The sequence below is a fragment of the Cydia splendana genome, chromosome 18, assembly GCF_910591565.1.
Source record: "Cydia splendana chromosome 18, ilCydSple1.2, whole genome shotgun sequence".
In the NCBI taxonomy this organism is placed as follows: Eukaryota; Metazoa; Arthropoda; class Insecta; order Lepidoptera; family Tortricidae; genus Cydia; species Cydia splendana.
Genome location: NC_085977.1, coordinates 4879783 through 4901036, shown reverse-complemented (window position 1 = coordinate 4901036; position 21254 = coordinate 4879783). Strand labels below are relative to the sequence as shown.

Sequence of the window (21254 nt, the reverse complement as noted above, 5' to 3'; positions counted from 1 at the left end):
ATGGTGAAAACGCATAAAAAGAAAGTCAAATAGAGGAGAATGGTCAGCAGAGGCCATGAAAAAAGCAGTGGATGGTGTTATAGAAGGGAACATGGGGTACATGTTAGCTACAAACATATTTTCTATCCCGCAGACGACTAAGAAATAAAAGTGAAAACAGTTTGTGAGAACTTATTAGACGACGATTCTAATAGCCATCAATTAAAGTTTTGTTTAGGCCCTAATGATACTGTTTATATGAATCATTCCTATAACTCCATCTTGTCCCATAGGGGTACCCCATCTTACCCTACCTAGGGGGCAAGATGGAGGGAAGGGACCTTTTGCCATTTTTAATTTTTTTTTAATTTAATTAACGAACTAGAGTTCCTACTAAGTGTTGAGTATGAAAGACTAATAACCAAAGATACAAATAAAAATAACAAAACCTTAAAAATAGTTGCATTTTCAGTTTTATTGGACTTGAAATCTTAAGTACCCCGTCATACCCCCCTCGCCCCTACTCCTGAAAACTTAACGTTCCATAAACCAAACTGTTTTTCTATTACCACATCCTATTCCCTTAGCAGCAAACATTGGTAACATTTCCCGCTTCCTTATAATAAAGTCGTAAATAAAAAATCAACCCTCCGTCCAAGGCCGTATTACCGCGAAACAATGTTGATAAAAGAATTTCACTGTACAGAGAATGACGTGTCCCTTACGGTCGTAACTCATCCTCTCTCATATTACTTTCATACGTCTCTGGGTTTACGTAACTTGCTCATATTGGAGGCAAAAACCAAAAATAATGTGTCATTTCCGAGCGAGGATAGCGGAACTACGAGCTAGAACACGATAAAAACAAAATCTAACGTCCTGCCTATCAGGTATCTCAACGTAGAATGAGTCAATGATGGGTCATGACAATGGTGTAGCGGTTATTGGACACTTATTTCATTTGTTTGACCGACTATGTTAAATAATATAAAAATTTGAACCCGCGAAAATTATGTTTTGGCCTCCTAGTGTTGTGATATCCATTATTTATAAAACCGCCATCTAGCGGTTTATTTTTACACTAAGACCGTATGTTATACACAGTCATGGTTCTAACCAGTTTTTTTGGTTCGGACAGCTAAGGTGGTTATCGCGCAAAATACTACTAGATGGCGTAGTCTTCTACAGATTGTTCAACAAATATGTAATTTTTCCTTCTATTCCATTACATTACTTGCTGTGCCGTGCGCGAGTGAGAGCGAACTAAACTACACAGGATCTCTATTTTACTGTTTTCTTTTTCCTAAGATATATCATGGCTGGTGAATCTTACAATGAAAATAGTGATGTTTCGGCGATATTTTTCGACCTAGATAACACTTTAATTCAGACGAGGAAGTGTGATAGCAGAGCTTGCAATAAGGTATGTAAAATTTCGATTTTATAATTTGACATTGTCACGGTCATCTGTGACCCACTGCCAGTGCGCGCGCTGTCATCGCGTATATTTTTTGTGTTACGTAGTTTCTTGTCTTGTCTATTGCACCGCGTGTTCTCGCGTTCCAGTGTGTATGTTTATAAATAGGATATTCTTGGTTGGAGAACGCGGGCTCTGCAGCCAGATTTAGATAGTTTGGAAGAGAACTCGAGCTAAATATAACCGTGATGTAGATCGTTTGGTCGATTCAACGTGTGCCGCCTGTTGGCTCTCAGTGGATTTCAGTGGAGCGCGAATCACGACGTGCTCGCCAAAAAGTGTTTTGTGACAATGGGTGATATATCGGAGTCAATTCAGAAATGCGTTCTCATTCTGAAGTCCGCGAAAACAGACACAGAAAAGTTCGCCGCACTTTTCATGGTGACTAAACTAGTGAAGGCGAAAGACTGCAAGGCGAACGCGAAGAAGGCGCTGTTTGAAGCTATCGGGTTCGCATTCCTGAAGAAACTGCTGACATGCACCTTAGAAGATGACTGCCCGCCCTCAGTGTATAAGTCAGTGGCACTCTCGGTTCTTACATGCTTCTGCAATGAGCCGGAGCTTGCCACACATCCGGAAATGCTGGCTAACATACCGGTATTCCTGGACATAGTGCAGACGTCTGACGATTCAGACTATGACGACAACCTCATCATCATCAGCGAAGCATACACATGTCTACAGTGCATCGCTGAGCAGGAAGCGGGCCAGAAAGCTCTGATCGAAGTGGGTGCCATAACTAAGATGTCTGAAATCTATTCACATCAAAGTTTCCAAACAGATGAAGCCCTTAACATTCTTGTGAAATTGGTAAGCAGATATGGCCCTGCTGCCTGGGGCAATGACCCTAAACCGTTCCACGCTTTAGTCAACAAAATAGCATTAGATTTTGCCACAGATCAATCGGAAAGGAAGTTTGAGTTGGCTACTATATTGAGTGCATTGTTATACAGTTGCAACAAAAGCACTGTTATACCTGGATCTGCAGAGGAAACTTGGCCAATGAGCATTTACAAAGCTCTGCATGATATCTTGACTAGCAAGATTGGCAAAAACCAGAGAGATCCCGCTTTGAAACTAGCAGCTAACATTGTAGATTTACTTGGAATCGAGTGGACTTTCAACGATGAAGAGAATCCTAAGAAGTTCTTCCTTTTGTTGCTTCAGTTGTGCGCTATTGAAGTCAGAATGCAACTAGATGACAGAAGTTTTAAGCAAGCCTTTGCCAATGCTGATTTAATCACTGCTTGCTTCATTGTACTGGAACTATCCATCAATTACATGGCTACAGATCAGCTGGACTTGGAACAGAAAGAGAAACAGTCCGTCTACACAAGCCTAAAGGGAGCCTTTAATGCTGTTGTCTCACAATTGGGTAAAGTATCCAATGACAAGAACAGGGACAAGTTACCTGATGCTGAAAAGGTGTATGTTTGTGCCATGGTCAGAGTACTATTTGCCTGGATTGCACAGGAAACCACAGCTATGCGTGAGCAAATATATGCACTACTCCCATTCATGTTCCAACTTGCCAATGACTCTTTCCATGCTTACCGATCAAGGAAACTAGCTGAGAAGAACCAATCAGAAGGAGAAGCAATGGACATGGACACAACACTAATGGGTCAAGTTGATTTACTCCGTTTAATGTTACCAGCTCTCTGTCATTTGGTTGTAGAAGACAAAGCCAGAGATATCCTGTTCAACTTGAAACAGGAAGATATCCTGTATGAGGCTGTAAGCTTCCATTGGTCAATAGTTCACTACAAGAAACCTCCCGTACCAAAGTCAGAACGCTTGAAAGTCAAAACTCAACCTGAGGCTGCTATAGACCCTAAAGTATTAGAAGACATGAAGGACTCCCGAGCAGCCATGGTCAGCCTGTGCAACATATTCATGAACCTTACAGTACTAGCACCTAAAATTGTAGATAACAGTGTACTGTTCAACACTTTACTGAAGTTTATCTTCAACAACTTACCAGAGCTGAAACAAATTCCTGAAAACCTGGTTTTGCATGGTCATCTAGCTGTCCTAGGCCTTCTTTTATTGAAACAGCTAGCTAGTAAGGTAAAGAAGAATGACTTCTCAATTTGCAGTTACATTCAGTCTACAATTCGTTTTCTCTGGGACGCATACAATGTTGATGAGTCTAATGATCCCACTGCTCTTGTTGTGTCCATGAGTTACAAAGAAAACTGGAGTGAAATTGCTGATCTATGGTTCCTTGGCATGCAAACCATGAGTGGAGTCCTAACTATTGTACCATGGATCTCAGAGTTTGCCATTGAGAGTGGCTGGGCTGAGGGCATTGCTGAAATGCTTGCCAAGGTAAAAGTTGGTACACTTCCCCCCAATGTCAAATCTGCATTTGAGGACTTCCTTTGCAGACTAGTAGACTCAAATGAAGGTGCTATCCCAGTCCTTAAGAAAGGCGGAGCACTGAAAATGTGCAGAAACCACCGATTAATGGACTTAGGCAAGAAATTGTTTGGAGACTAAGTAGATAGAATATTTATGATAATTTGTCATACATTTTTATACTAATGGTACTTAATTTTGAGTTGTGAAACTTGTGAATTTAACGCCAGTCTTCTCTATCTTTCCATCTTCCTTAATACATAAAACTATATAAAATGTGTTTTATATTTTCGCTAGTTAATGTAAAATCAGCAGCTGTGCTGCACTTAGGCTCTTTGAGAAACTGTTAAAACATAAAAAACAAGCAATTATACAATAAATTCTGGATGTAAAAGTATTCGTTTCTTTTTTTTACAATTTAGTTTCCATGATAATGACTCAACATAGCAAGAAAATGTCAATAAAATTGTTGTGAGCTAAAGTTCTGCGTATACAAAAAAAATAACAATGGGGTGATTCTTACTCATTGTGACAATTACCTGATTTCCTTGCCTACGTACTTTATTGTTGTTCATAAAATCAAAAAATAATAGTAGTGGCCATCATCATTATGGTCCACAATAATCTTCTGAACTTTGCAGCATAGTTCTTTATCCACTTGATTCGTGGAACTGATACCTAGGTAGGTAGTTTTTATCGGATTAGGAACCAACGCAGCCAAAGGAAAAATACGTAGTCCTCTCTCTATCACACTCAAACATCAGTACAAGCAAGATGGACGCAGTCGCTAACATAAACGCCAAGCGTGAACTTGTGGTACGGCTACAGTTGACGCTGAATAGGTTTTTCACAATCTTAACCACATACGACTCATAGGTAAAGGTTCGCTCATTGTGACGCAGACCGGGAATAACCTTACGAGCGTAACGAAAGTGACAATGACAGTAATTAGAGGAGTATAGAAGTATCAATTTCGGCTTGGATGCTGTGCCAAGCAGGTGAGTGAACGTCTCGCACGAGCGTTGACCCGGGCTATTCCCGTCCCTTTCACATCAACCAGTTAAGGTGTGATCTCCGAAATCCGTAACACCTATGGGTGGCTAAAGACCAGATATACTGGATCCCCTTAGACCAACTTTCAGTATAGGAATAATGGAGATGCTATTTTCAGTCTTGCTTCCGTATGATCTTTATGTACCGCCGTGCCTTTTGAGAATGAGCTCTTGAAATGAAATGAAAGACCAGGTATACTCTGTATCTTTAGGTACTTAAATAAAAGTAAACAAACAATTTGTAAATTTTCGGGTAGTTTTAACATTTATTGGTTAACCAAGCAAATGCAAAACCGCCTGGATCTGTCAATGAACGACCTGACTTTAACCTACATTCTTTAATCATGTAATGTTTTCATCTACCCTCAACTGGCTTAAGGAGCCATTTGGGTAGATTTTGTTTACTTTTATTTAAGTACCTAAAGATACAGAGCATAGAATCGGACCATGCTCTCTGCATGGCATTTGCAATGGCAAAGTGTGACAATGTCAAATTTTTATGAAGAGGCACTCCCTAATTTTCTGTTTAAGCCGGTGCAGAGTTAACTAAGACGGACTCTACACGTGACAAACAGCGAGTAGAACGAACGTGATACTTTAGACTTTGTTTATAATTAATTAAATTAACCTATTAGATTAATGTTCTCTTTAAACTTGAATTTGTTCTAGAGACAAAGGTACTAGAGTTAGATCAAGAAAAGTCTGCAGCGATTTTGATAGCACGCAGTGCAAATGTTATTTATACGTCATCATTTCATAGAACGTTTGACGTTTATAATAACACTTGCACTGTCTCTCTCTGTCTCTGTGTAAATGTAACATTTAGGTAAGTAGGTACTTATGCAACACATATTTGACTACCGAACATTGCCAGTTTTTTTTTAATTTAAGAGTTGAGTTGGGCTATTAAAATAGAATCATTACAAACAACTTTGCGTTTCAAGACGAGACATGATGATTAATATCGCCAGAATAAAAGTGACTCGCTTATTTACGTCTAGGTAATGTTTTTGACTTTCATCATTGAGGGCGTAGACTACGTTGGTCGCTGAGGTAGCTGACGCATTGTTTTATCATTTGTACAAAACGGGCAATAAAGAAATGAACGATACTAACTACTAGCCATTATATTATTATACCATGCTACTAGCCTAACCCCGGCTACACACGTAACTATAAATCGTAGCGATTAATCTATGCAGTCCGATTTGCGCAGTTATCTACCGTGTGTATGACAAATCGTTACGATAATCGACAACGATTTGTCATACACACGGTAGATAAAACTGCGCAAATCGGACTGCACAGCTTAATCGCTACGATTTATAGTTAACGTGTGTAGCCGGCATAACGATATTAACATCACATCATGGTATAATAATATACTCCGCCTGGTACTCCATTCCCGTCTTTTCTAGGTCACCTAACTGACACGGGCCTACGTCATCATGCGACAGCGCTATATGATAATATGCGATAGCGCTATATATAGCGGCCATGTTGTTGTGACGTAGGCCCGTGTCACTCTGGGAATGGAAGACCATGTTTTATTAGACTATGCGTCACATAATCGCATGCGGTTTGCGATACTTTGCGGCATTTGATCGATGGATTGAAATCGTTGCTCCTACTTAGCCAGTAGGTACCGTCTTTACCATACCATAAGGGCACACGGGGCCCGCGCCCAGACCCCCATCCACAGGGGGCCCCGAAGGGCAGACAGTATATTTGACTACCCATAAATAGGACATCATAGTAGAAAAATGTTAGTTTAATTCGCTTTCTTTACTTTCCACAAGGGCCCCAAATTCTTATGTGCCCAAGGGCCCCAGCATAGTTTAAGACGGCCCTGTACTTAGCCGGCCAAAATCGATCGCGTATCTTAAATCGCATGCCATTTGTTGCTGCGTTTATAGAAGTCTTCAGTTATGAAATAGCGATTGTGGAAGGCTTAACTGATTCAGCACTCGGCAGTAAAGATAAATTGACTGATAGTATTATACGTTCACGTTATTGCAATGTGCACGCAATGAATAAGCTCCAAGCTGCACGTAAATCACGTGATGTAGACGTTGCACAACTGTTTGGACGAGGTATTTGTCTGCCGAGTGTCTGCTGATATGACAAGCGACCTATAGGTATTTATTGTCATAATACATTAAATTGAACGAGGCTCCCTTTCCTTTATTTTTTTATACTTCACCTTTCCGCAAGTGCTAATGAGCAAAGTTTATTGCCAGAAATTTCCACCCCTTCTTTGCAAAGAATTATCTGCTTTTCCAATCTCCTAGTAAACACATGAACCATCTTCGGTCTCACTCCTCTGCAAACCGTTCCACAATAAGCCCTGAGATATTCTAGCCTTTTAATAAAGGATGATCATATAACCTTCATCTCTATAGCTTGTAGAGGTCCTGGAACAACAGTACGGGCTGCCGCGCGAAGCTGCCTCTGAGAGCGCCACCAAGTTTCTGAGGGCCTTCCGCGCGCGCCCTGATGACGACTCATTCGCGATAGACGAGTGGCCAGCACATCTATGGAGAAACTGCTTGCCGAAGAACTATAGACACATCGCCAGTGAGTATACTTGGAAGCTCTAGATAAATGTTTTAAATCCAGTATTTCCTGTAAGGCCTGCTTGCAGAGCACGACCAGGTTCCTGAGGGCTATCCGCGTGCGCCCTTGCGACTATTCAATCGTGATATACGAGTGGCCAGCGACCCTATGTAGAAACTGCTGGTAGATCGCCAGTAAAAATTCTTCAACTCTTCAACCATTCGTTAACGTAACACTAACAAAAAGTATATTTCCTGATGTCACTTCGCCCACTTCCAGATCAGTCCTACTATTCTAAGTGACAGGCTAAGTCCGATCAGAACCCCACCTCAACCATCGTTATCGATTATAACCTTGATATCATTCAATGCGGCTATTTGGACCAATATCCAGGCAGGCCGTTTCTCTAGACTCTGAAACAAGACAAACAGCTTATCCGTTCGCTTTGTATTTACTGAGCATTCAACCTTGTTGATGTAGACCCAAGTGCAAATGCCACCGACTTCTTATCGTGACACAAATATCCTTGTGTTTAATGCCTTACATTGCGAGATATGGAAGGGGTGTGTCCAGCGAAAAGGAAATTTACGGCCACTGCGCTGCAGACAGAAATACACAACATATCGATTACCTCTCAGAGCTTGGTAGCTACTTTGTATTTAGATACTCGTACATCTGTTCTACACGTTACAGTTGATGGGAATTTCATATTTTAACGGTATGTTTAGGTATACGGCTTCGTAATTATTCTAGTAAGGTAAACATCCTAGAGTGCCCTAGAGCTCGACATGCTAATGTCCAATAGATAACACCCTGCTTTCACCTGTTGACGATTAGTTAACTCTAAAGATGTCATGCTCTGAGACCGTGACGAGCACTTGAACGTCTATCTTATCCTTCTATAGACTCGACTTTGAACGTGACCTTCCAACTACCTTTGCACTGCGGCGCAATAACAATCACGGATAAACCACTATTTAGGTACCTTTCCTTTCAACTCATTATCTCAATGTCCTCATAAACTACAGTAAACATTTACTTACGGTACAGTTACTTACAATAATTTGTCAAACGATAAAGCACGCAAAAGTTTGACAAGCTATTCTGTCACTGCAAATAAAGTCGTTTAAAAATATTTATGCTCGCGTTTTCGCGTAAGATATTACAGGTGACTGTACAATATGGCTCCTAGCCAGGTCTTTGTGTCGTCAGAACAATTTAGTGTTCCCCAAATAAGTAGGCGTAAGCCTAGCCTCAGAACAATAACAACATGGTAATACATAAACATTTCATATTTCGTCACTACTTGGAAAAGATCTCGTAGCTCTGTATAGTCAGTATGCATCCCATACATTAGTTACCACATTTTTCTTTTGATTGACAGAAGAAGATACAGTTTTATTTCAAAGTAGTGACGATTTATTATTTTGTACATAAAAATGTTTGGGCTTGATACTAAGGAAATTATTGGAGTGGGTATAAGGCCATCAGAATAGTTTTATTTATCTCTGTGTCATCATTTACGTCAATTTCGTCAGACGCATGTATTGCGCCCCACGCGATATTATTATCTTAGATATTGTAAACAAAATGATGCTCACGCGCAAGTGTGAATGAAGGAGATAGATGCGGAGATGGAAATAGAGTGGAAACATCTTTTTAAATTATTTAGTGTATTTCACAATAGGAGTTTTATTTTTAACTGCGCAGCCAACGGAAATCACTGAAGCTTAGAGTTATGTCTGGGATGTTATCATTTCATTTTGGATAAGTACCTCCTACGTATTAAATGCTCCCATTTACACGTGTCCTTAGATCCTGATTTGCTGAAAACTACGTGACTATCAGCAAATTAGAAACAAAAATAACAAATTAGTATCCAAATTTCTGTATGGTTCACCAAGTTACATGCAGGCACTTACCTTATAATGTAAGATACAAATCTACAAAGTAGATATCGCGGCCACGTTTACCTAAATATTCAATTTAGTTTACAACAAATACATCGTCATTCTCCATTCATTATAGGTGTGACATTGATACGCAGCAGGTAAAGGCCTCGCACTTGACCGTGTTGTGTTAGCAAGCAATTTAAATCAATATTCGTTTAGCCACATGTACCTACGTGTAATAGGTTTATTTATCACGATACCGTTGATAGTTTGATGAGATACGGCATAAAGAAGCAGGTAGGTAGGATATCATTCGGCGAAAACACATCCTGTATTTTTCATAGTGAAAAATAGGTAAATAAAAAACTTCCTGTTTGGTTTGGATAGGTAGCGGAATTTCTCATATCTATACTATAGTCTGTATCTAGGTATTTAAATAAAAGTAAACAAACAATTTTGTAGATTTTGGGTAGATAACATTTATTGGTTAACCGACCAAATACAAAACCGCCTGAATCAGTCACTGAACGACCTGACTTTAACCTACCATTATTTGATCATGTAATGTTTTCATCTACCCTCAACTGGCTTAAGGAGGAATTTGAGGGTAGATTTTGTTTACTTTTATTTAAATACCCAAAGATACAGAGTATAATCATCTACTGTCTCGAGCTAAAGGAGGGTTATAATCTAATATAGGAATCTGTTCTAAAATCAAATCATGATCAACGCTAAAAAAATCGGGCAAAGCAAATGCGACTTTGATATGCATTATTTTTTTACTAGCGACCAGCCCCGGCTTCGCACGGGTTAACAAATTATACACCTAAAGATTCCTCAAGAATCACTCTATTGATAGGTGAAAGCGCATGAAAATCCGTTCAGTAGTTTCTGCGTTTATCGCGAACAAACACACAAACAGACAGACGCGCCGGGGGACTTTCTTTAATAAGGTGTAGTGATTTAATTGTCAGCAAAACTAGGCAGTATTCGTGATGTTAACGTAAAAGAAAGGTTGATCTTTTATGGGTACCGTTTTCATACGTAGGTACTTGCTAACATATGTCTTAGTTTTCCCAATTACGAACTGTTGCATAAGTTCCAGTGGCGTTTTCCAGCAACCTAGTGATTTTCCACGCCACTATTTTTAACCCAAGGCGACCGTATTGCGCGTTCCACCCAACTCACTTCGCTTTTTCGATGTTTAATCATTTCGTTCAAGCTTTCCTTTTGTTTCAGAAAATATATCTGAAGAATGGCTAAAACTAAGATTTCAATATTTGTCTCTAACACCTGACGTTATCCATCTATTAGAGACTTTGAGGTACGTTTTCTTCCACGGTCCGTTTATTTATTTATATTATGCAGAAATACTCAATGTGACATAAGGTTTGTTGAACCCTTATCGAGTTCATTGATAAATCATTTCTCCATGATATAATAGCTCTTCATCCAATTCATTACGTAACTTGTGATATAATGAGGCAATTCTTTGTTTTGTTGTCAAATATGCGATAACGATAATGGTCCTGTTTGGCCACTTAAACTACGCATTGTTGTTCAACTTTAAACATGGAAATTGCCTAATGTACCTACACACTGTATTAAACCTACGATATCCTGATGTTGGTGTTCTGAAATAGAATTTTAGTCCGAATGCAGCTGAAAGCTTTTATATTCGCACGATATCTGCGTTCCGTCATATACAATTATACCTCGGTAATTACGCATTTGGTTATAATGACTTGCATTAAAAGGGTAAGATCAAAATTTAAGTTTTTCAGTGACTTTCATCAGGAATACGTGGGTTCTCTGACAGAATTCTGCATGGTGTTATGTGGTGTAACAATGTAAGCATCTAAGATGCCTACATCAACAATTCGACATTCATTTAACCATCATTTTCAGAGACCGTCTAGCATGCCAGGTTTGATTCCAGTGCAGCATGCCACATAATACTATGGATATCAGAGCACTGAGTATATATTTTGAAAACTTTCATGATAAAGTCAGCACCAAAGTTTTGGGAAGACATCGTCTTTATTGTCTACTCAGTAAAGTATGTTTTTGAAAGTGTGGATGTCCTCCCAAGCGTGTTGGGCCGACTTTGATCACATCGCTAATTAATGACTTGTTTTTCAACAGTTCTGTTGTTGCTCATCGAGTGACTAAACTCGGGCGCAGCGAGCGCAACACTTAGGTATTGAATTGTGTTTGTAAAATATATGGGGAGACATCATGAAGGTAAAACCATTGCCGCAACAATTTCATAACAACTGTGGATATATTTTCAAACCTGTATAACTTGAGCTCTAGCTTGTTTGAACACGCTTTATAGAACGGACTTAAAACTGGTCTGTACGACGCGAATTGGTCGGTAAGGATGTTAGATTAATAGCCCTGGTTCAAAGTTTCAACAGCATGCAAAGTGAAAGTACTCCACTTCGCACGAAGTTATAGCTACAAATATCTTCACAGTTGCTACCTGTTTTGATAATTACTGTCATGTTAAGGCACCAAGCCAATTATTAACTAGTCTGTTACTAACCATGTGAATGAATAGGTACCTAATGTTCTAATTCTTGCAATAAATTATCGGCAAAATGCAAAACATGACATTAAGAGCAGTTCCGAGCCATTTTCATGTGTAATTTATAGCTACTATAAATTGTGCATGGAACATTAATTCATGTGTCATTTCAGCTCATAAAATGCTCTTGCACTGAGCTTTTACAAGTGCAAGGACATTTGCATGTATAGTGTGCTGAGTTACAGCACGCAATAACAGTAGGCGACAATGAATGAACAGGGAGGATTACCTACTGGGTCTGATCACGAACGGGCCTTCGCGCGCCCAGTGGCAGAAGATCCAGCGGCTGGGTCTGCGCAAGTACTTCGACTGCGTGCTGGTGTCCGGGGACCTGCCGTGGGAGAAGCCTGATCAGCACATCTTCCTGGAGGCCTGCAAGCTGCTCAACGTCGAGCCGAGACATTGCATCATGGTTGGAGACAAACTTGAGACCGACATTAAGGTGAGTTATTTAGTACCCGGCGCACTTACTCTTGCACTTTATAAACTCGCAAGCTCTGCAACCAATCTATTTTGTGTTTGGAGAGAGCTACCTATGTACCATCACGCTCCGCGATTGTTACGCCATTTATGGTCCTAGAAAAATTGGTTGTTCCATACTTACGCTATGGAATGTCCAATTTAGCTAGAACCCTAAATGGCGTAACATTCCCGTGTCTGTACATGTACTTTGAGAACTTGCATTTTTTGTAACTTAGATTTTTGATGCATATTAATATTTCATTTATGATACTCTTTTTCATTATTGAAGTAAAATTGAAAAGAAAAACACAGGATTAAACTACTCTCAAAATATCTCCTGTACATTTTATGAGCCTCAAACTAACCCATGTGTTGTCAACATTGAAATGGAAACACGCCAAGTATAATAAAATTAACAATTTACTAAGAAATGCGTACGAGTATTGCTACTTATACCAATACGATTTTGCTATAAAAACTGTATAATAGTTTCAAACATTCTTCACCTTTCTCAAGAAAAGTATCTCATCAAGATTTAACACTAGAATTTTCGTTATTTTCAGGGTGGAAAGGAGGCAGAGCTTGGCGGCACCGTGTGGATCCCCCTCCAAAAAGACGAAGAGTCTTCCGACCTACCCGACTTCACCATTGACAAGGTGACGGAGCTCCCTGAGGTCCTTCCCAACTCCCCCAAACTTAGGCGCGTCGCCGCGCCTGACGCAATCTGTTGACGACCTTGACTATAATACTTATGACTATAACTTGCTAAGCGGTCAATATGACCACTACTGACTCACTGAACTTCAGTGGAATCTGCCAATTTAAATCCTCGACACCCATTCCTAAATTAACTCTGGTGAGGCTACTGACATGTGACTATAACATTATTTTATATCCTATCTAATAAGAAAATTATGCACGGAATCGCCCTATAGGTACTAGTAGTAGTCAAGAAGAGATCTCAATCGGCCGCTTTCTGGTCAAAATTGTGATCAATCGATCACACATTCACGATTGATTTAAGTACAAAAGTAGCTTTGGGGCTATTCATAAATTACGTCATTTCAAATTAGGGGGGGGGGGTCTGGACATCGGATGACGGTAGCATGAAGTAGGAGGAAATGGGGGCTTTTGAAGCATGAGTTTTGGATGATTATAGGGGGGGGGGGGGGGTCAAAAATCGTCAAAAATCGATGACGTAATTTATGGACAGCCCCTTTAGAGTGTAAGTATATTTTCTATAATGAAAATTATTTTTTCAATGTCCAGAGCTTGTCAAGTTACCAACGATATGTTGCAAATGTAACTAGACCTTTTATGAGATCTGAGTTGTGTATAGAGAGTGACATTATAGTTTATTTTTTGAAGACTTGTATAGAGAGTTGGTAGGGCTATCGGATATATTTTTTATTATAATGTATAGTCATTCTTATAAGCTTAGCATGATTTCGTTGTATTATTTTTTAAAGTATTTAAGGCTGATGTAAGCAGGAGCTCGCCACTATTCATGTGATACCTAGTAGGAGGTAAGTAGTTTTTTGTTCTCAATAAGTTATTTTCTAGACGATTTATGTGACTCTGGTCACAAAACTATCGTTTCTAAAAGTATTCAAGTACAAGGGTTGTTAAATGTGTTGTTTATTTTTGTCGGTAGTTCGTATGTAATCTAGACTGGTAAGATAGATGTGGGACATGTGTATATTTATGTAAAAAACGTGCTCCTACATAACTTGAAACAGTATCATGAATCATGATGAAACTTGAGACTTTTTTATTGTTACCCTATGTACGAAAAGTACATTTGTCTTCATGCATTTGAAGATTGAATTTATCGAGGTTGACTTTGTAATATTGTTATTCTTAAATGGACATTTACTTTATGTGAAGATTTTGGACTTGGAAGTGATTTTGAAACTTTAAATGCTACATTCTGGACTTGCAGCAGTTGCAGCTGTGGGAAGAAATCATATCAAAATTATTTAAAATTGATCGGCCAAAATACTCTTATGATGGCAAAAGTGAATGTGTACATAATAAATATGATATTTTACTACAGTGGTTGTTTCATTTCTAAATATATGAAATTTACAGAAGTTAAAGGCACAATACACTTTTTTCAAACTAATAAACGTGAGCAAATCATACCAGTATCGGAAAAGATGAAATGATACTGCTAGAGATGTTATTTTACAAATGGGATCCAACGATACAAAATTCGCAAAAATAATTTTAGTGAAAAATTTAAATGCTGATTTAGTTGTTTGTGGGTTAGTTTAGTTCCCTTTTGCGAAACTATGTCTATAAGTAGTACTATGTACATATGTAAAATAAAGTACTTATACCATTAACTCTATGAAACTGCACTGACGTCAACGCCATATTTTTTAGGGTTCCGTACCCAAAGGGTAAAACGGGATCCTATTACTAAGACTCCGCTGTCCGTCCGTCCGTCCGTCCGTCTGTCTGTCACCAGGCTGTATCTCACGAACCGTGATAGCTAGACAGTTGAAATTTTCACAGATGTATTTCTGTTGCCGCTATAACAACAAATACTAAAAACAGAATAAAATAAAGATTTAAGTGGGGCTCCCATACAACAAACGTGATGTTCGACCGAAGTTAAGCAACGTCGGGCGGGGTCAGTACTTGGATGGGTGACCGTTTTTTGCATTATGGTACGGAACCCTTCGTGCGCGAGTCCGACTCGCACTTGCCCGGTTTTTTTCTTTTGGGCAGTAGTGTTTTAATACTAGATTGAAAAAAAAATACGCAACATCAAATAGGGTGATTATAAAAATGAGCAAAACCCAACAAACCTTTGAACTATTGTATAACTCTATATTTAAACTAAGTATACCAGTTTTCTAACAGTCTGACTAGGCCTACGCAGTTCGTAACATTTTAGCTTCTCTCTTTTCTTGGAGCTGTTTCTTCTGTTCCTCTACTGCTAGCTTTCTTTCTGCCAAGAATTCTCCATATTCCTGAAATTTGGAAATACGTAAAATGTTAATTGCTAGCATGGACAATGGGATACTGAGACGCCTGAAGTAGTATAATCCAGCTGTTGAATTAGCTACAATAAATCATTATTGTAGCTAATTCAACAGCTGAATTAGCTGTACATGGGTAAAACAGACAGCCCCATGTGCAGAGTGTGCATGAAAGAAGAGGAAACAGCAAAACATATCCTCCTACACTGTAAACAGGTAGAAGTATACAGGAACCAATACCTAGGGACTCCGTGCACACTGAAGGAGGCAGTTAGCAACCTGAAGACACTGCTAGGTTTCATGGAGGAGCTGGGGTGGCCAGAGTAGTGCTGCCTCGTTTTCACGCAAAATAGGCACAATGGTTGTCGAGTTGCGGAAAATGCTCAGTATAACTCAGGTTCTTTGTAGAGTCGATGCACACGTAGATTCGTGCTCAGGACGGGATATCGATGCTAGATTTCACGTACCGAATCGACTCGACTCACGACTGCGCCAATTATATAGGGAGGCAGCAGTGGAGGAGATAAATTATAAGAATGCGACGAATAAAAGAGATTTAATTAAAATATAAAGATTACATTTATAGCTTAATCTAACGCGTTGTCCTAAGACCCGATGTTAGGTGTCAAAAAGGCCCAGAGTGAGCTTGCACTTCCGTTTTATTAACACGATTGGACCAATTGCCCAATATCGATGATGCGCGGGGTGGCTGCAACGTAACGTGGTGACGTGGGCGCATACGCCGGCGTGATGCAGTGCAGGTGACGCGACGCTGTGACGTATATCGATGACGTAGCCGTGCTATGGTGCAGTGTGCGAGGTGCGTGCCTAACAAACTAGTGCTGTATATATTCATATTTATTTGTACACGAATTATCAATTAATTTGACCATGCAGTTCTTAACACATTCGACACCGCGTACCCGACTCTCGGGCACTCGTAAACTTTACTCAGATGCCGGCATACCCGCTAGTCGGGCAAGAGCTATAAACCTACACGCGACGCCGAAGTGCCCGACAGGCGGGCAAGCATTGCATCTTCACTACCTCAGGGCTGCCACTGCCACTAACAGAAAAAATTGTAAGTCTTCTGATTATTATGTGGTTGAAAGGTTGGTACTTACAGTTGATTATTATATTTTATTACTTCACTTTGTATTTTTATTTACTTTACCTAATGCGATTACAAAATAAAAATTCTTATTAGTTGGTTACGTGAAATTGCATACACGGGTATGTATCAATAGGAGTAAATCGTACAACCTAATTTGTGTTTACGAATATTTAGTAAGTATAGGTATACATCTATTTCATGAGTACTCATAGGATGATTTTTGTGAAACAAAATTCGGAGAAAAATAAACCAAGAAATTCAACTAAGTACCTAACAACATTCTAACTTCTAAGCGGCAGTTCTCAGAAAAAGACAATAGGTCAGTCATCATAAAACAGCACTGCACTGCAACTGCATGGAAGCAAAACGTAACAAGTACTCATACTCATACTCATACTCATTTATTTATAATATAATTACATATTACACGTCAAAAATGGAAATTAAATTAGATAAATTAAGTTACAATTATAGTTATTATGTTACAATAATACAATTACATTATTATTACAGTTTTGGTTGGTATACCTAAATAAGTGTGTCAAATATTATTACAATTGTGATGATAGTGTTAATTAAATTTGTTTCATAAAAAAAAAATATTATCTAAAATGTGAACTTGATTGTAAATTATAAAAGTCATTTAGACTGTAAAAGGCATGCGAGAGGAGCCATTTCTTTAGTTGGCGCGTGAATGAGTTGATGGGTTTTATCGTGGTGATGTCCTGCGGTAATTTGTTATACACTTTGGGGCCCAGTACGTGCATGGTTTTGGAGGACTTAGTCAGTCGGTGGCTGGCGGGAAGCAGGCGTTCTTTGCTTCCTAGACGGGTACGGGTGAGCTTGCTAGTATTGAAAGTGTGTTTGTGTGTGTGTACGTGTTTGGCGATGTTAAATATGTATTGTGATGGTAGTGTGAGTATGTTATTTTGTATAAAGAGTTGTTTTGCTGGTGAACCTGGGGCCGCCATAGATAGTTGTCTGACCGCCCGTTTCTGTAGGACAAAGACGCGGTGCCATTCTGCTGCTGTTCCCCATAGTTCCAGGCCGTAGCACATGATTGAGTGGAACAGGGAGAAATAGCTGGTACGCAGTTGCTTTTGAGGTAACACGTGGGCTAACCTACTAAGAGCGAAACACGCACCTGACAATTTGCCACATAAAGTATCTATATGCTTGTCCCATTTAAGGGAAGAGTCGAGGGTCACGCCGAGAAATTTTGTGTAATGTACTTGTTCGATGTTTGTGTCATCGATCCGAATGTGTAGTGGCTTAGGAGGTTTGCCTCCGAGATTGATGTGTAATAGTTGTGTTTTCGATAAATTTAACACTAAGCCGTTATTGGTGAACCAGTTCTGCATCTGTCTTATGTCGGCACTGATTAGTTCTTCTAATCCCCGCACAGAATGGGCTGTTATGACGTCACATGCGTCGTCGGCAAACAGATACATGTCACCTTGGACGATTGAGGGAAGGTCGTTGACTTGTATCAAAAAGCATACATTTGCCAAAGACGACCCCTGGGGGACGCCTATGTCGATGCCGCCTAGTTCAGATGATACTTGGCCGTTGTTCAAGGTCACCGCTTGTTGACGGTCCTTTAGGAACCCCAGCAACAGTTGATAGGCTGGGCCACGGATACCTAGGTGATGGATTTTTTTTGCTAATACGTCATGATTGCATAAGTCAAAGGCGCGGGTCATATCACACAATAAAATGGCTACATGAGAAGACTTTTCTTTCGCGACCATGATTTTTTGTATGGTTTCGCGTATTACGTTTATACATGATCTATTTTTCCTATAAGCATATTGCTTATCACTGATTAAATCGAAACGTTCGAGAAAAGATGTGAGTCGTTGACAAAGACAATATTCGAACAGTTTTCCAAGAGCCGGGATTATGCTTATAGGTCTATAGTTTTTGATGTCGTCATATTGTCCTTTGCCCTTGTAAATAGGTACTACCTTAACCATTTTTAAAAAAGTAGCTTTGAATAGTTACGATAATTAGTACGTTCGTACACATACAATAAAGTCGCAACTTCTTTGACAAAAGAATGTAGTTACTGTGATCATACACTTAACCCTGGAGATGTTGTTTACCATCCCTTATCTATTTGAAGTTTGCGACCCGGGTTTTTTTTCAACCCGGTCTCGGTGTAAAATTGCAATCGGAGCCATTCCGTAATGGTTTGTGATGTGCTTCGGACGTTGTTGTGTTGTGTTAATTTTCATTTTGACGACTCGGCTTGTTTTTTGGACAACTGTGATTTCTGCTTTCTTACTGGACTTTGTGGTTTAGCCTGTTGATGATTTGGCTTTGTGTGATTTTATTCATTTCCTACTGCCCCACTGAATGCATTGTGATAATTGATAAAACGGGGAGCCTAAACAGATGAGATAGATTAATTTTATCCACGTACTTATACGAAAGTTACTTGGCACAGCCCTGAGCGTCCGCCGCTTGCCCGACTAGCGGGTTCGCGGCGTGCGGCATTGAGTTGCACGTCGTTGCCCGACTAGCGAGTACAGTCGGTTTTTGGGGTATTGTTTGAAATTTTGCCTGGTTGCGAAAGTGTTAACTCTTTGACTGCCAGGTGACAGGTGAATTCGGACAAGGTTCACGATGACGCGCCGCGCACGATAGGCGTGGCGTTCAAATGGTTAAAAAAAGTTTGGTCACAGAATAAATAATAGTACTAGGTACAGAAGATTCACTCTAACAAAACGCGTCTGTTACGATTAGGACAGATATGACCGCTAGGTGGCGACAGCGCCACGCGCGGCTTATGGCTAGCCACCAAAATTGTTGTGGGACGGATGTACTTGTAGCCACCTGTTGCAAAGCGACGAAATCGCGGAGTGAGCCACGCCTGGTTTGGTGCCATACAGCGCCATCTACTTTATTTGTCTCATTCTTTTTAGAAGGTATTGAATGTTATTTTTCCTGTTGCTTGATGTTTTCATCAGAATCATAATTTCCAAAGTAACATGCTGGTCAAGCCTGGCTAATTATTGGATGCAGCTATGTGGTGGAGCAAGATTCCAATAATTCTTGTCTTACTCCCTCAAACAAATAACTGCATCCCAAAGATTGCTAAAAATACTGAATTAAAACCCCCTTGACCCTTTGAATGCCGCGCCTATTACATATACTGTGTCATCCCACACTATAACCGCGCACGTCTGTGGACGTCTTTGACGATCAAGGGGTTAATAGTGATTTTAACCTTTTCGACGCCATGTCAAACACAAAAGCAGTCACCCGGACGCCACGTCACCGAAGTGTCAAAACTGAAATTGAACTTTATGCATATGCACATAGGTCTATGTTGCTCTGTGGTCTGTGACCGATTAATCAGTCTTTGGCGTTGAACCTGCGGTGCGGATATATCGGTCATTGGCGTCCAAAAGGTTAATGCTTAGTAATCAGTGACAATGGAAGTGTCAACTTTAAATAGTAGAATTTGAGATTTTTAAAACAGAATTTACCTTAGCATGTAAATCTCTAACTATTTGAATCCCGCAAGTCCTGGCCGTGGCAATCAGCATCGTGCAGATCTCCTGCAGCGGCCTCCACTCCAGTGGGGGATCTTGCTGCTTTATTTTAGCTATTTCATACAAATGCTTGAATGTGATCTTTCCACTTATCTCCTTCCCTGAAATTGTATAGATAAAATATTTTAGGACAGTCATTTAAAAATGCAATAAATTTTGATAACACGTCTCAAATAGCTTGTTTAAAGGTATTACATATACAGGTATTCAGATTATAACGCATTCTTGAATATATAGGCATATATTCAAATTAAACACAATTCTGTAGCAACTATGTCAAGTGGACGGAAACAGGCACTGGACGGTGAACTGACGCAATTACCCTATCACTTAAAGACCACAGCTTTGGCTAGTCAATCAAAATATTGCAAAAGTGTGCAGTAGGAGGTTTAGACAGAGACACTGGTAAGAGGGGATTTTACAAAAAAAGCCTTCATAAGTGTAATAGATACATAAAAACATCAACCAGTAGGTAAGGTATTCACCAATAAGATAAAACATTTATACACATTGATTTGTGTTTACATTATTTTAAGATCCAAAGAGAATAGAGTAAATAGGACTCTCATCTTGATACAATGCATGGGTAACGTACGTAAAGGCAGTTACAATCACAATGTGATACTAGCAAACTTTTAAAAAGCTCACCAGAGTCCATAGCACCCCTGTTGATCCCAGCTGCTTGTTTAAGAAAATAACTTGCAGGTGGTTGATGAATCGTCAGCTGGTACGATCGATCCGCATTCACTTTCACTCTAGTCGGCAACGGTATTCCTTGCTTAATATTTGCAGTCTTCTCATTGAAGTCTTTGCAAAACGCAGCTATGTTAATGTTTCGCTGAAATATAGGTTATAACTTTTAAATACAAGATTATAATCTTAATTTAGGAGAAAGACAATTAATTATGCATACCTGTCCAAGCATAGGCCCTAAAGGTGGACCAGCAGCAGCCATTCCAGCAGGAATATTGGTTCGTAGTTTAGAAGAATGATCAATCTTATCAGCTACTTTCTTCATAGACTTAAGTCTTGCTACTGATTTAGACATGGTTAGAAGAGAAAGACAACTCTACTTAACTCAAATGATAACCTGGAGTATCAATTATTTTAATAAAGATAGAATAAATAAATAAAGTTCATTAATTTCATAACATAACCTACAACGGCAACTACGGCAAGCGATCCTGTCAAAATTTTAAGGCGAGCTGTTTGAGATACTGC

General features: G+C 39.5%; 4 protein-coding genes and 1 long non-coding RNA gene across 5 annotated transcripts in view; 3 read left to right on the top strand and 2 right to left on the bottom strand.

Moving 5' to 3' along the window:
* Positions 1-21254, bottom strand: part of LOC134799423 (probable glucosamine 6-phosphate N-acetyltransferase) — a 70475-nt gene that overhangs the window by 11055 nt on the left and 38166 nt on the right. The window lies entirely within an intron of this gene.
* LOC134799431 (uncharacterized) overlaps positions 1-21254 on the top strand; it is a 105052-nt gene that overhangs the window by 55524 nt on the left and 28274 nt on the right. The window lies entirely within an intron of this gene.
* Positions 1197-13425, top strand: LOC134799422 (N-acylneuraminate-9-phosphatase). Its single transcript, XM_063771825.1, has 5 exons — positions 1197-1402; positions 7272-7446; positions 10557-10641; positions 12127-12349; positions 12933-13425. The coding sequence occupies exons 1-5, from the start codon at positions 1295-1297 to the stop codon at positions 13098-13100; spliced, it is 759 nt and encodes a 252-aa protein (XP_063627895.1). The 5' UTR covers positions 1197-1294; the 3' UTR covers positions 13101-13425.
* LOC134799413 (neurochondrin homolog) lies at positions 1504-4211 on the top strand. The gene has a single exon (XM_063771811.1). The coding sequence runs from the start codon at positions 1748-1750 to the stop codon at positions 3956-3958; it is 2211 nt and encodes a 736-aa protein (XP_063627881.1). The 5' UTR covers positions 1504-1747; the 3' UTR covers positions 3959-4211.
* Positions 15194-21210, bottom strand: LOC134799424 (large ribosomal subunit protein uL11m). The gene is made up of 4 exons (XM_063771827.1): positions 20947-21210; positions 20682-20871; positions 19968-20134; positions 15194-15350 (listed from the first exon to the last, which is right to left on the bottom strand). Exons 1-4 carry the CDS (start codon positions 21079-21081, stop codon positions 15252-15254), a joined length of 591 nt encoding a protein of 196 aa, XP_063627897.1. The 5' UTR covers positions 21082-21210; the 3' UTR covers positions 15194-15251.

What these genes read in the sequence shown, in the direction of transcription:
- LOC134799422 (XM_063771825.1), top strand. Translation starts at nt 1,295, where the DNA reads ATGGCTGGTGAATCTTACAATGAAAATAGTGATGTTTCGGCGATATTT. An exon ending in ATAGCAGAGCTTGCAATAAG is followed by an intron (nt 1,403 to 7,271) that starts GTATGTAAAATT and finishes TCATCTCTATAG; the next exon opens with CTTGTAGAGGTCCTGGAACA. An exon ending in CATCTATTAGAGACTTTGAG is followed by an intron (nt 10,642 to 12,126) that starts GTACGTTTTCTT and finishes ATGAATGAACAG; the next exon opens with GGAGGATTACCTACTGGGTC.
- LOC134799413 (XM_063771811.1), top strand. Translation starts at nt 1,748, where the DNA reads ATGGGTGATATATCGGAGTCAATTCAGAAATGCGTTCTCATTCTGAAG.
- LOC134799424 (XM_063771827.1), bottom strand. Translation starts at nt 21,081, where the DNA reads ATGTCTAAATCAGTAGCAAGACTTAAGTCTATGAAGAAAGTAGCTGAT. An exon ending in CAGGGGTGCTATGGACTCTG is followed by an intron (nt 20,135 to 20,681) that starts GTGAGCTTTTTA and finishes ATACAATTTCAG; the next exon opens with GGAAGGAGATAAGTGGAAAG. An exon ending in TTAGAGATTTACATGCTAAG is followed by an intron (nt 15,351 to 19,967) that starts GTAAATTCTGTT and finishes TCCAAATTTCAG; the next exon opens with GAATATGGAGAATTCTTGGC.